This window comes from Lucilia cuprina, chromosome 4, assembly GCF_022045245.1.
Source record: "Lucilia cuprina isolate Lc7/37 chromosome 4, ASM2204524v1, whole genome shotgun sequence".
Classification (NCBI taxonomy): Eukaryota; Metazoa; Arthropoda; class Insecta; order Diptera; family Calliphoridae; genus Lucilia; species Lucilia cuprina.
This window is the reverse complement of record NC_060952.1, coordinates 8,489,626-8,505,017: the sequence shown is the minus strand read 5'-3', so window position 1 is coordinate 8,505,017 and position 15,392 is coordinate 8,489,626. Positions and strand designations below refer to the sequence as shown.

Below are 15,392 nucleotides of genomic sequence, written 5' to 3'. Positions count from 1 at the left end.
AAATAGTTGTATTGTTACTAAAAGCTTTTCGTTTAGAACAACCTTAATTCGTTTAGGAGTATTGACATTTAATATCCACGCAGACCGAAAACTATCGTTAAGTCTGGGGTTCAACTTGTTTATGTTATTTAGTTGTAATATAACTAAGATTTATTTGGCCTGTGTAAAATATAACGCTAGTACTACTAGCACAAGTTTTCAAAATATGAGTTTTATAAAACCAAAAACCGTGGTACACCGCAGTTGTCAGATCTTACAACGTTGTCAATAAAATGTTTAGAAAATGTGTAACAATCGTCTGAACTTACAATTTTCTTTGTAACAAAAGCATTATTAACAATATTGCAAGACAATATTTTTAAGTTGACACTGTGTTTCTGCACATTTTACTGCCAACGTTGTAAGATCTAACCAACGTGTATACATACATAGCTTAAGGTTAATTAAACACGATTGCATATGTTCAACGTGCGCTTCGAATACCGAATCTCGATACAGTTATACGAAGCCAAATGTGATTTGAAACGAAGAAAATCTCAAAGGCAGAGCACAAATAACGGAATGATTCCCCTTAAACGATAATGGCAACGACCGTCTTTCTCCAACCAGATTTGAATTACGATTGTTGATTAACTTTTTTTTCTGTTGCCACAACGGAAGGACATAACCGTATCCCCCGAATAGGGCCTTTGGGCTCATAATTAAGTTAAATGTTCTATTATGTCAACAAAACTCGGCAAAACTTAGTTTTATAGAAAATTTAATGACATTACAGATTTTTTAATGATCAGGACTCATTTGAACCTAGCCGCCATACAAACTCTCTTCAGAAAATGACTTGAAGATCAAAATTCACCCTTAAACACTAATAACTCTTTTAATTTCTACATATATAACTTGAAGTAGACGTGAGTTCCTGCACCAACATTTATAAGGATAAGCCCATATTTTCTCCTACTCCCTTTTGAGCCCTCTTGTAAAAAATCTTTTTTTTTTTTTGTCAAAAATAAGTAAAAATATTTTTTTTTTCGAATAATTCTCATACTGATTGGTGTAGGTTATCATATGGTCGGCTATGCTAGACTATACATTCATTTTTGTTTTTGACTTAAGGATAACAACATAAGAGTGTCTGAATATAGCTTTTTTCAAGCGGAAATCCTGGCTATATGGAAATCCGTGGATATTTTTAAGGGGCTTCGGAAGTGACGATTTGGAGCTCAATAGTAGGGTCGGTCCGGCAAAAACCCCTATTTGTCATTACTATAGGCTAATTTACAAATATTTCAACCAATCCTGGTACAGTAGACTAGATTGTAGGGTTTCCAGGACACTATGGCCGAAGTTAAATCCAAAAGCAACCTGAATGTTATTAGGATTGGACAGGGGTAATAATAAATGGACACTTCTCAATTGGAGCCTTTAGGTATATTGGGGACGGTAACACACAGGATTTTTGCAGGTTATGTGAGGACGAAGAATAACTAGAGACAGTAGGGCAGGCATATGTCCCATACTGTCCCAGATTACTGAGTCTGAGATGGCTAGGTAAAGAATTCCACGATGAATTAAGAGATGTAGCCTAGGCGGCATTGTGGGCTTTATCAGGGGAATTTTTTGGATTTTCAAATAACAGACAATTAAGGATTTACCTTCCATGACCATTTCCTTTTTCTTTTCTCTTTTTGGAGGGAAAATCTAACTCTTCCCATCTTTCTTCTCTTCTTTGTTCTTTTGTTTTCACTTTGTTCTTTATTAAAGGATTAAATGGACCGTGTGGATGTATACATTGATGTACACCTTAGTAGTGTCCGACAATTCATTCTTGCTTAATTTTTTCCCAAAATTTTAATTATTCAGAAATGAAAAAACATTTTAATCTTTTACAAATTTGAAAAAATCCGAAATACTTTTAAATTTTAAGGAAAATTTTATATTTCTTTTAAAAATTACTAATGGTTCCTAATACATCACGAAATAAAACACAATGAAATTTAATATTTTTTAACTTTTTGAAAGTATTTTTTAATATGTATTTTTATTTAAAAATATATAGTTTATATGAATGTATATGTTTAAATTTAATGATAAGAAGTTATATGCTTCATTTTTTTTCTTTTATTTTATCCTTTTTTTTTCTTACACTTGCAATGAGTAATCGTAGTTGTTGTTGTTTTTATTTTTATTTGTAATATTATTATTAATACGTAATAACTACCATAAATTATTTAAAATTCTAATAAATGTTTTCTCTTTTTTTTTGTTTGTTTTTGAATGAAGATTGAATTGTATTCGAGGAAAAAGACAAATGAAAAAAAAAAGAAATATTCAACTTGTTGAAAACTAAACTGATTGACAGCAATTAAACAAACACAATCCATATGGTTTTTATACAATTTATGTATATATTTTGTTTGTTTGTTGTTTGCTTTATAATTCTACTGTAAAATACTTCTACTTTCGATGACATAATAATAGTGATGATGAGGATGATGTTTTTTTTTTTTGTTATTTTGATGATAAGATCACGATAATGAGATTATATATTGTCCGTATTTGTTTTATTTTAATTTAGAAAATTTTAATTTTATTATTGCAATAAAATTTAAATTGTCATCTTAAATTAAAAATCCTACGAAAATTTAAATTTTACACCATTTACAATGGATATAATAGCAATTTTGAAAAAAAAAATTTAGTTGTGGTTAAGTTATTTAATTTGATTATTAATTATGTGGTTAGTTATGCTTGGCTTTTTGAAAATGGTGTAGAGAAACAAAAAAATAAATAAAAATCTATTTAAAAAAAAAAATAACACTACTCAGCGAAACTATAAAATCAAGCAAATTTATTAGAGAAATAAATTATTCTCACTCTTTGAGTTAAATATGAGTAATTTTTATAAAAATATCAAATATATTTTATATTATTTTATATCTTGTATAGTAAACGAGACCTAGGGCTCAAAAATTCTAAGCTAAAACAGAAAAATATATAAAAAAATAAAATAAAATATTACAATACGATGAAAATTATTAATAATACATACAACTATAAAAATTATAAAACCTAAATGTTTAATTCTATAAAAATTAGTCACAAAATGCATATTATAAGAGACTTGAGTTTTGAGATTTTTCTTTTTTTTTTTTTTTCTTTACTTAAAAATGCAATTTTCATTTGAATTTAATAAAAAAATTAATTACATACAAATTTAAATATACAAATATATATAAATGTTTAAGTATGAACATGATAAATGCTAATAACGATGATAATTATTAATATTAATGAGACTGTAGACGATGTAATGAAAATTATACCTAACTAAAAAAAAAAAAATAACACAAAAACTATAAAAAAATAATATTTGTGTTTAAATTGAAAACTTGTAGAACAAAAAAACAAAAACAATGAAATTATGGCATTGATTTTTTTTCTTTTGAAATACATTGTAATTTGTTTAGTAATATGCTGGTATAATTATTAATTAAAATATTTTCTTTAAAAATTGTTTTTGCTTTAAATGCTAATGATGTAATAGTTTGTTTTTTTTTTGTTTAATTAAATACTTTTGTTTTGTTAGTTGTTATTATTATTTTATATAGTAGTAGAAAAATAATTTTTAATAGTTATTTTTGATTTTGAGTTTTATTCAAAAAATATTTTCATTTTACTTTTTCTTTTCTTTTGTTTTTTTTTAATCTTTTGATTCCTATAATTAATAAGTTTAAGTCTGAGTTGTTAAAATTGTGTTAATAATTTTAGTAGTTTTTAGTTTTCTTTAACTATTTGAGCATAAAATATTAATTTCTTTTTAAATATTATTGTTGCGACCAAGTGTGGGTGGAAATGTTAAAATTTGTCAATATTTTGTTTTTTTAATAAAATGACAAATGTTTTCTATTAAGGGAAATAGTAGAGAAAATATAATGTTTTTTTTAATTATTTAATTGAAAAATTTTCAATAAATGGTAAAATTTGTGATATGTTGATGTATGAATTTAGTTTAACATTTTCGATAACTTTTTTAATATAATTTTGTTTTTAGTTTTATGAATTTTATTTAATATTTAAAAAATTTTAATGAAAAAAGTGATTTGAGAAACCTTTGAGTATAACGTTTGATATTAAATGAAAATAATGTAAGCGTTTGTCTTTGTGTTTCTTGCTTTCATTGCGAAAACTTATAAATAATAATAATTTTGTTTTAATTTTAAATTTTTTTTTTAAATTAAAAAAAAAGATATTTTTTAAATTTTAAATTTTCTTATTTAAAAAAAAAAAAAAACATCTTTTAAATACATCCCAGAAAAAATAGTATTAGTTCTACAACTAGTTCTAGAACAAATGTGTAGTTTGGCATTGAGACCAATGATTTTTGTTTGAAATTGTCACCTTCGGAACTGGTTCTGAGGAAAAAAGCGTTATGGAGTCGAAACTCTTTCTTTGAAACGCTTCTGGCACTAGTTCTTTAATCAATGATTTTTGTATTTGTCAACCTCGAAACTAGTTCCAGGAAAGCTTTTGAGAACGTATAAACAAATATTTCTTTTTTAGCGTTTTTGTTTGAAATTATTAAGTTTAGGAGCAATTTTAAGAAACTGTTGAAGCATTTTTATTCCTGTACCAATGTTATTTCTATAACTTACATGCATATACATATCTTAAGTAAAATTTAATATGATTCTTCGGCACATCTAATATTTTAAAATATTTTTTGTAAGGATATACTTTACAAGCAGCAAACTTACTATTCTCTCGGTACCATTTAATTAGGGAGCTTTTTAATATCTTGTAGTTCAGTGAAATGCAAAAATATACATTAGAACGCGTTTTCTATTTTGTTAAAAATAAGTGTTTGACATTTATTTCAATTGATTCCATGAAGTTGTTTCGGAACTAGTATGTTTTCCATTGAACTAGTTCAGTAGAAATGTATAACTACCCAGCAAAAAATAATTGATGTCATACTTTGCAAACGACATCTTAATCACATCTAAAAATGCGACTATATAAAAACCCAGTTAAAGGTGAGGAATGAGATATAGAAAGTCACTACAAATAACATATTCGAAGTACATCAAACTTTGGTGAAAATCCAATGAAATTAACATAAGCATGTCATTGAACTAATTCGGTTTATTTTTGACATCCAAATATCAAATTTTATTGCATCTATGAATAATATTAGATGTCGTTCATAGTTGTCAAAAATGAACAACATCCCTCCAATGACACACTAATGTAAAATTCATAGGTTTTTCACCAAAATTTGAAGTACTTCAAGTATGTTATTTGTGGTGAGAATTCTACTTCTTTTTTCTCACTTTTTTTGCTGGGTAGTTTTAAAGAACTAGTTCCTTGAAAACTATTTAGAAGTATTTAAGAACCATAATAATATTCTAAAGAACGAGTTCTAGAAGTAATGGCGACACTACTAGTTCTAAAATTTTTCCTGGGAAATGTTTTTAAAAATATAAAAACTTCTTTAAAATGTTATATTTTTAAAAATTATATTTTTTAAAATTTTGAAATTATCGGCAAGTAAAAATATTTGTCAACTATATTTTTATCTATTGAGATTTCAACGAATTATTTAAATATTTATTACAAAATTATTAACTATTTGTTCTGTTAAAGTTGTTGTTCAATTGGAGATTCTAATATCACTTTAGTTTTTGTTTAATACCATTTTTAAAGAATATCTAACAAATTTAGATTCATTAAAAGTTTTTTATGACACAATTTCACTGGCACTAGTTATTCGTTTTAGACTTTTATAAATCTAAATATAATCCACTTATTAAGAAAAGTTAAAACATGTAAAAAAAACTGTCATCTATTTTATTTTGAATTGAAACTCAAATCTACAGTTTCTTGAAATTCTAAACAAATCAGATTATACAAACTAACATTTTTCAACTAAGACATATTTACGAAATGAACTAACACTATTAAATTGTCATAATCTAGCAAGTAACCTCTTTTTCTAGGGATTATTATGGAGCAGTATGAAGATTATACTTATAAATGAAAATTTCATTCATTCATTCGACGCAAATTGTTTGTTAAACAAATATTTTAAATAACCATACTTGTCTTATTAATAAGGAAATTTCATAGATGCTAGGCTTATTTAGAATTTCCAATTACTTAATGAATTGTTTACTTTAAAATTTACATTACATTTTGCTCAGACTACAAATTTTTCGAAAAATTCGAATTTCTAACACTTTCCCTATTAATGAGTTAACAAATGTTATCTGTAGTATGTATGTATGTATGTATGTATGTATGTATGTATGTATGTATGTATGTATGTATGTATGTATGTATTTTTTGTATATTTGTATGCATTGTAGTACGAGTATTTATGTTTAGAGTAGTTATTAAGTATTGTATATGTAAATAGTAAGTATAGCACTTGTTAATGAATTCTTTAATTTACTTCCGTTAATATTATTATGTTATTAAGAGTGTGTTTATAGTTCAATTGCTTACTTTTCGATACTTTTTTTACGTTTATAGTTTTTTATGTGTGCGTTTTGTGATCTTTGTGCATTTAGATTCCTCCACTTCTATACGGTCGTCTCAAATTTTTCTATCTGTTCATCGTAGGCATTTTGAAATTCAATAGCATTCTCAAAGGAATGCGGCTCATCGTGGTATTGTTTGTTTTTGTTCTTGATAAATTTAATTAATGAGTGATTAGTAGCTGCTGCTAGAGCATTTATTGATGCTGATGAAGTCGATGAGATATGTTGTGCAGTAGCTGATGCTGCTGTTGCAGCAGAATGGTGCAGAAGTGGGGGAGGAGGGGGAGTTGTAGAGGACGTACGATGTAAAGGGCCATCATTTGTTAGAATAGAGTAAGCACCGTCTACGCAAGAAGTAGAGGAAGAATCACCACCTGTAGAAGTATTATTACCACAAACACCAACAATACTAACACCACCACCACCAATAGCATGATGTGTTGCTGTTGTTGTTGCAGAACCTATACCATTATTACCACCACCACCATAACCGCCAGAGACGCTGCCATTGCCACCGCCACCAACACTGCCGGCAAGACTACTACTACAACTACTACCACCACCTGTTGATTTAGATGTTGATGCATTTGATGTCATATTATTTGTGTGGGAGATGGAAGAACAGGATGCGGCATTGGCATTGGCAACGACATTGGCATGTGAAGTGGCGGAATTATTGGTATTGTTAAAATAAACATCATTAACAACATACTTTGCGATATCTTTATTGTCTACTAACATTGAAGTTGATGAAGAGCAAGAATTCTCTAAGTACAAATGTTCCATAGATTGGGAATTTTGTGCGGGTAGACGTACTTCATCTTTGAGCTTAAGCGATATGTATTTGTCGGGTACTAAACCCTCTCTACCATTAACCGAACCCTGCCACCAATCGTTTGATACTTGTTTTCTTAAAATTATACAATCACCCTTGGTCAGCGACAGCTCACGACTGGAACGAGCATTGAAATCAAACTGTGCCATGGCTTCCAGCACCTCGGACTCATCTTCTGATGGATAAGCATCCGATTCGGGATCTTCTGTAAGGACCTCTGACGGCGAATCACCAACATCCATATCGAGTGTGTGAGGCGATATATACTTTTCGTATTCCAGACCACCCAGTTCCTTGGAGAACAGTTCTTCGTGGTAGATAATCATATTCTTTATGAGTTCATTTACTTGGTTCTGATACTGAACTTGATCTTTATCCTCGGGAGCTGGCATAAGTGTGGGACCAAAGCATATGGCTAGATTATAGGCGTCCATCATGTTCTCATCGGCATACTCGGACAGATGATTGAGAAAAGCAAAGATATAGCGTATGACTATGACCACTGAATTGGGAAGATTTTGTAGAAATTGTCGTATGCCTTTGACCATATCGCCTTTGGTTTGCATCTCAGCTATCGAAATGAAACTCTCAAAGTAGAATTTGGGAAACAGGGGAACTCTCAATTCCCTTAAATATAATTTTAAAACTCCGGCAACGGAATTTATGTCAGATGCGTCGGTGGTATCGGCCAAAGGGTCTTCTCCTCTTTCGAAGGACTCTTTGAAGTTGGCTATTTCTACTTGCGATCCGGACACTCGAAAGATGCCTTGATGATGCAACCCATATAGGTTTATGACACGTATACAACTGCGAATGATCAATGGTATGTCTTCACCAGTACATTCGAGGTATTCCTCCAAGGAACCACCGAATAATTTCGGTCTTCCTGACTGATTCTTTCGACCTATTCGTTTGCGTTTGCTGTTTATGGGATGTTCTAGTATTTCGGTGGTGAACGCCTTATTATTGTCCGTCAACAGCATTTCTCTTAAATACTTGGCTTTTGCGTCGAGGCGCGCTATGCGCGATGTGCCTCGTATATATTCTCGTATCTTATTAATATAAAAGTCTTCGACTTCTTCTTTTTCAGCCTTGAGTTTGGGATTAAACGCCATTGTGGCACCGCCCTTTTGCAAAAGGCTTTTATTATGCTCCGTAAAAGCGGGGCTTACATCACAGTCCTTGCTGTTGAAATGTTCTAACAACTTAACTTCAGCCATCTCTAGTGTCTTCCAGATCTCCTCCGATTCGGTGCGCAATGAATTTAACCGCTGCCCTATTAACTGCAAACGATGTTCCATGTCCACATAAAGCTCCTTTTGGACGCTTTGTTCGAGCAGATCATTACTAAACTGACCTTGAAATTCAAAACGTTTGGGTATCATAAAAGCGGCATGATACTGTTCCATAAACTTTTGTTTATCCTGTTGACTATCAATGAGGTGAATGACATGAGCTAGATTGTCTGCTTGACTTAGTATGGCCCTAGCTCTGCCTTGATCAGCCGTAACATGCATTACCAGGCATCTGGAGATCATAGAACTGAAGCCCAAATCCATGCAGTCAATTAAATCACTTAAATCATCAATAAAATACTTATGTATGGTTGTATTGGACGATTCCAAACACAGTTGATACTCATTTTTAGCCTTAAGTGCCTTCATGCGTGCATCCGAGTATTTGGTGCGACGCTTCAGCACCTCTTTTTCGATCATACGGTATTTCTTACTACTACGTAGTTTTTCTTTCTGTATAGAGTGTTCTAATTTTTGTTGTTGGGATTCAGCAGTCATAAGTTTTACTTCGGCTGCTTTCCATTCTGCTTCATATTTCTGATAAGTTTTCATGGTGGCATATAACTCTTCCAGTACTCGTAATATCTCTTCATGTATGTCATAGCCAATGGATCGACATTTCTTATATATCCTCTGCACATCTTCAATGGTTGTCTGTAGTGATGAAACAATATTTACGGAATATAATTCTGATAGGGTGGCATGATCTTTGCTTAATGACTGCGTCTGTTCAAGTAGATGCGACCAACAGGCAAATGCCGAGAATATATGCCACTGTTCACGTTTCTGTTTTTGTTCCTTGTGTCTGGCCTGTAGGCTACGCACTAGTTTATCCAAATTCTTACTATATTCTAGTTCTAATTCACCCCTTCGACGAAAGAGATCTTGCAGCTCCTGTATGAGGGAGACTTGTGATTCGACACGGGCATCTAAGCACCTTAAATGTTCGTTTAATTGTTGTCGTATATTATTGAATAGAAACACCTTACGGGTGGATCCAACTCGTTTCATGGGACTTTTTAACTCTTGTTCGTTTTCATCCATTTTGTTCTTGGACTTTTGTTCTATGAGTGTGTGTGTGTTTTTAACTGAGCTTTCTTTGTTGATTAAGGTCTGCTTAATAATATTTGTAGTGTTTTCCTTCTTCTACTACTTGTTCTTTTCCTTGTTTTCTATTATAGCAATTGCTTCTTCTGTTGATATCGTTGCAGTTTAACTCTTTAAAATAAAAATGTAAAAAAAGTACAGATGGAGATAAATTAGTATGACTAAAATATTAAATATAGTGTGGGAGATACATAGTTCATGTAATAATTTAAAATTATACTTGTGGTTTATAAATTGTTGAGTGGAATCAGTAAAGTTGTGTAGCAGTAAATTTATGTTTTACTAAATGTTTTATAAAACTTATTGTGCTCTTTAAAGGAATTTGAAAGATAATTTTATTTTAATATATACATAATTTGAAGTGTGTTGCATATATTTGCAAAATAAATGTACAATCTTGTAATGAACTATGGACTAGGGAAAGGGAAATGTATTTATTGTTTTATGCAAAATCCTGAAATAACAATTTTTATGTTTAATTTGAATATAAGCTTATTGATGGTTTTAGTTCTAATACAATTCTTATTTAGTTCTAGTTCAGTTAGCCATTGAACTATTTCTTAAAAGACTCTTAAAAAGTAATTAAGAAACTATTTAAAAATTGTGTGTGCAAAATTCTTAGATTTTTTTAAATAATTTTATTTTTACTCAGATTCAATATTATTGAACTAGACTTTTGAATTTAAAATTAGAAATATTTTAAAAAGTAGCACCATCTAGACTCTCTTAAGTTCCATATTATAATGTATCCTACGTAATAAAAACGTAAAAACAAAACTTTTCTACTCTCAAGTGTTGAACAGGTGTTGTGTATTGTAAATTAATTTTATTAAGCTGCAATAATTTTAAAATGGGTTGTAATTATGTTTTATATTTCCATTTCTTGTCATAGAATTGCATTATAAAGTAGATACATTAGAAAAGGTTACAAACATGGTTGTTGCAAAGTGATCATTTATAAATAAACATGTATGACCTTGATGAGGGATGGGTTAATATACCAAAGGTTCTATCAATTGAACATAATTATAAAATGTTGTTTTTTCATAAATTCTGCAAATTTAAGTACAATGTATAAATAAGAATAAATAACTGTCGTTATCAAAAAAACTAACAAAAAACTCAAAACAAAAGGCAAGAACGTTTTTTTTTATTAAAATATATTACAAATTAGCAAAATTGACTGACCAACGACCAGCACTGCACCGTCGTCTCACTGATAGACTTGTCTGACTGACCACAGACAAACCAACATAATATACCTACTATATACACCAACAATACAATAACAACAACAATACAATAACAACAATAATACTAACCACAAACTACGGTTACAACAAAACAAAACAACAGCACGAAGAAAAAACGACGCACTCACTTTACTACTCAATCACTTCACTATACAACACATATTCGCGCAAAACACACACCACCACTCATGATGGTTGTATCAGGTTAGAGCTGAGGGATGGAATAAATAGTTGACTGTGAATGAATGGTACCTTATGGTATAAATTTGATTAGCAATTGTACAAAACGGAATTAATTTTTGTACATTTTTGATTTGTATATCTATATAAAATAAAACCAATTCAAACCTGCATTCTTAATCCATCAAAATGAGTTCAATAGACTAGACAGTAAACAAGTCTATTTAGGTAATAAAGTAGACTCTATATAGGCTAGGAAATGAAATAATACAAAGTCTAGTCAATAGACTAGACTATAGAGAAATCACTAGACAAGAGACCTATCTTTAGACTAGACAATTTGACTTTAGACTAGCCAACAGACCAGTATATAGATATACTAGTTTATAGACTAGACTAGACAGCAGACGAAAGACCATTTTAGAAACTAGATAACAAGTTTTTGATTTATTTTGCTAATTGAATACCTAAAGCTACATTCACATCTATCAAAAAATCTATCAGACCAGTATATAGATATACTAGTTTATAGACTAGACTAGACAGCAGACGAAAGACCATTTTAGAAACTAGATAACAAGTTTTTGATTTATTTTGCTAATTGAATACCTAAAGCTACATTCACATCTATCAAATATTTGGCAAAAATGACGTGACCCCTAAGAAATTTACTGTTTTTAAAAAAATATTTATTTCCACTAATATAATCACCCCAATCGCCAATCTTCATTTCACGTGAAATATGTTCCATTTTCACTTTTTTCGTTCACTAATCTTTTATTTGGTGAAACAAATTCCCCTGTTGTGAAATTTTTTTTTTTTTTTTTTGGGTTTTGATTAGGATGGCGGTGCATCAAGCACTCATATTGCCAGGTTATCACACGTTTGTCCAGAGAAAACCCCACCAACCGACCTATACCTTCATATAGGAAGTTGGAGCATCCGGACTTGATTTCATCAGAAGTATTAATGGTCTCCACCAGTATATATTTGAGTTTAAATGGTCTCCACCAGGTTATATCGTGAGTATTTTATGGTCTCCACCAGTTAAAAACGTTTGAGTATTCTATGGTCTCCACCAATAAAACATAACCTCACTTGAGGTAAAACGAAAGCACGAGGTTAATGTAGACAACATGTAACTTTGAACAGTTACATGAAGTAATACATTACACCAGTGCAAGCGAGACGCAAAACTGTCGAAAGCCAGGCAACAAACACAAGCCTGAACGCGTTTAAGAAATAATCGCGATGACGCGAGAGTTGTTCCCCAACTCAGACCTGAATTGCGACTGTGTTGTGAAATTTGTTGATGGAATTTTGTAAACATTGAACAGCTGTTCCATACAAAATAAACTATTGTGAATGAATCGAGGGAAATGAAAATTTGAAGGGAACAAACTCTTCACTTCTATTGGCAATAGAAGTGATTATATCATTGACGATATCAGTTCAAAATATATTTATTATTTGTTTCGACTTTATTAGCAATAAAAAAACTATGCAAAATCAAAAATAAGCTTACCAAAAATAGTAATTTCGTCTTTTTCCTCAAATATTTGATAAGTCTTAAAGGTACCTTCGGCTCTTACCATAGTCCCTTGACTAGTCAACGCACAAGAGTATAGAAAACAATTTAACTACAATGTTTAAAATTAAAATAGGTTTTCCTTTATTATTCAAATACGGAAATATAGTTTAGAAAAGGTAGGGACAGATATGGTAGTGAAAATTTTATTTAAAGATAGAGTTTCTAGAAATTCAGTACTTGCTGAACTGGCGAATTTCTGATCAACATGTTTTATCAATACAAACTTAATAAGAACTTGTCGTTGTTGTAACAGGTTGGCTGGGGAAAAAACTTCCGTTTGATACAGTTGTTGCTGATTTGAGAATCTTTGACTGTTTGAGAATCGGATCGTTCCGGAGCGAAGATCCAGGAGTCGTAGGAACGATAAGAACTTGTTGCTATATATTCTTTTAGAACCGTCCAAAATAACGTTCATTAAAAAGGCTGGATAATTCGCAAATTCGATGTAAAAATTTCAACAAATCAATTAAAACTAATTGCATCTAATCTTCATAAAAGTACAAATTTGTATTAATATGGTACATTTTGCCAAAACGATTTCGCATCCCTGGCAGAGCACTATGCATACATTTATTTTTCCTTACATTTTTTGCTGTTTTTTGTTTTTGTTTTTTTTCTGTTAGTATACCAACGAAAAGTGATTCCGGGAGTCTTTTTTATATTTTCCATATGATTTTGCAAAAAACCAAAAATTTAACATTCTATAAAATATGTTAATAATTTGTTTATTCCACACCTCATGGCTTCATGTAACTTACCTACTCAAACATCTTTTTATTTAAGAATTTACATCATTTATAAAATAAAACTCTAAAAACACTATTAAATTAATGGCGTTTCTTTCATTATTCCACTCAACAAAACTACACAAACAATCAGCCATCTATAACCATTCATCCACTTGAGAAAAATGTACATATTTTTTTGGATTTTTCAAAATCATAATGTAAAATGAAGTGTGCACTTTTTTGCTAAATAAATTTTGTTCGAAATATTTTAAATTTTTTAAAATATTTCGTCGCACTTGTTACGATTTTTACTAGATTGAATATAATTTCATTTAGTTTAATTTATTTACCTTATTTTATAATAGTTAATCTCACTTAAGTTATCAACGTAATTTAGAATTTATTTCTTCGTGTTGTTAATTAAATATAATTCCATAATTTATTCTTTTATTTTTAAAAATTTTCAAACAAACACTCGTCGTCACATTTACAACACAAACACAATCATTTTAACGTACATACAATTTTATTATTTTTTATTATTAGCAATAACTTTTTGTTTTATTTTTTTCCTCCTTATAATTATTTAAAACTTTATATTTTTTTTGTTGTTTTTATTTAATTTTAAAATAATAAAAAGCCCCTTAAATTGTAAGAGTGCATTTAATTTAAAGCAGACAAGGAGTGTGAAAATTTGTGATCTGAAATCGTATTTCTTTTTTAGTTTTTTTTTTCTTTTTGTTCTTTTAGTTCCTCGATTCTCTATCTTGTTTCGGCGACACCCCAATGTACGTACAACATGTTTATATGTATGTAGTTCTTTTATTTAGTTTTATTTTTCAATTTCCTTCTTCGTTTATTACCATTTCTTTTGTATATACACACACACATTTCTACATATCTACATATATATCTTTTTTTATTTTGTCTATTTGGAGAGGACTGTTGAAGGTTCATTTTTAGCTTTTTGCTCATTTCTTTGTTTTCGTAAACAAATGCAGAGTTGTCGTTCTATCTCCAAAAAAATTTCAAATATTTTATAACCATAATTTTATTTTACAAATATATATTTAATGAATGATTATGTTTACCATTTAAATTTTACATATTTATTGTTTGAATGTAATGTTTAATTTAGAAAAAAACTAATTAGTTTATTAATATAATTTTCTAATTTTAGTTTAATGTTGCGCGATATCAGCAACTCTGTATTGTGGCAAGTGTTGTATTTGAAAATGAGAATTGTTTTTGACACATTGTTTTTGTGTTGATTTTCGTTGGTATTTTTATATAACAAGGTGTAACAAATATACATTTTATTTGTAAATACGGTAGTTTTTAGTTAGCCTGTAATTTGTAATCTTTGTGGTAAGTTAGTTAATTAGTTAGTTAGTTATTTAGTTAGTACGTTAGTGAGTTAGTTAGTTGGTTACTTAGTTAGTTATTTAGTAAGTTATTAAGTTAGTTATTTAAGTAGTTAATTAGTTAGTTATTTAGTTAGTTACTTAGTTGGGTAGTGGCTGGTTGGTTCGTAGACAATATGCGATATTAACATTTAGTTGGTTACTTAGTTAGTTAATTATTAAGTTATATAGTAAGTTAGTTAGTTAAGTAGTTATTAGTTAATAAATTAGTTAGTTAGATAGTTAGTTTTAGGGTTCTATAAATCGACTTTTGAATAATCGAACAATCGACTTTTTGTCGAAAAAAGTCGAAAAGTCAAAGTCGACTATTTTGTTCCAAAAAAGTCGATAACTCGACTATCGTCTGTGAAAAAGTCGAAAAGTCGACTTTGTTAATAAAAGTCGAAAAAAGAAGAAAAGTCTGAAAGTCGAAAATGGTCAAAAAGTCAAAAAATAGTCGG

General features: G+C 29.7%; 1 protein-coding gene across 1 annotated transcript; it reads right to left on the bottom strand.

Annotated features, from left to right (window-relative positions):
• Nucleotides 1-6,365: 6,365 nt before the first annotated feature.
• LOC111676456 (SLIT-ROBO Rho GTPase-activating protein 1-like) lies at nucleotides 6,366-14,644 on the bottom strand. Its single transcript, XM_023437368.2, has 2 exons — nucleotides 13,879-14,644; nucleotides 6,366-9,887 (listed from the first exon to the last, which is right to left on the bottom strand). The coding sequence occupies exon 2, from the start codon at nucleotides 9,711-9,713 to the stop codon at nucleotides 6,582-6,584; it is 3,132 nt and encodes a 1,043-aa protein (XP_023293136.1). The 5' UTR covers nucleotides 9,714-9,887; nucleotides 13,879-14,644; the 3' UTR covers nucleotides 6,366-6,581.
• Nucleotides 14,645-15,392: the final 748 nt, after the last annotated feature.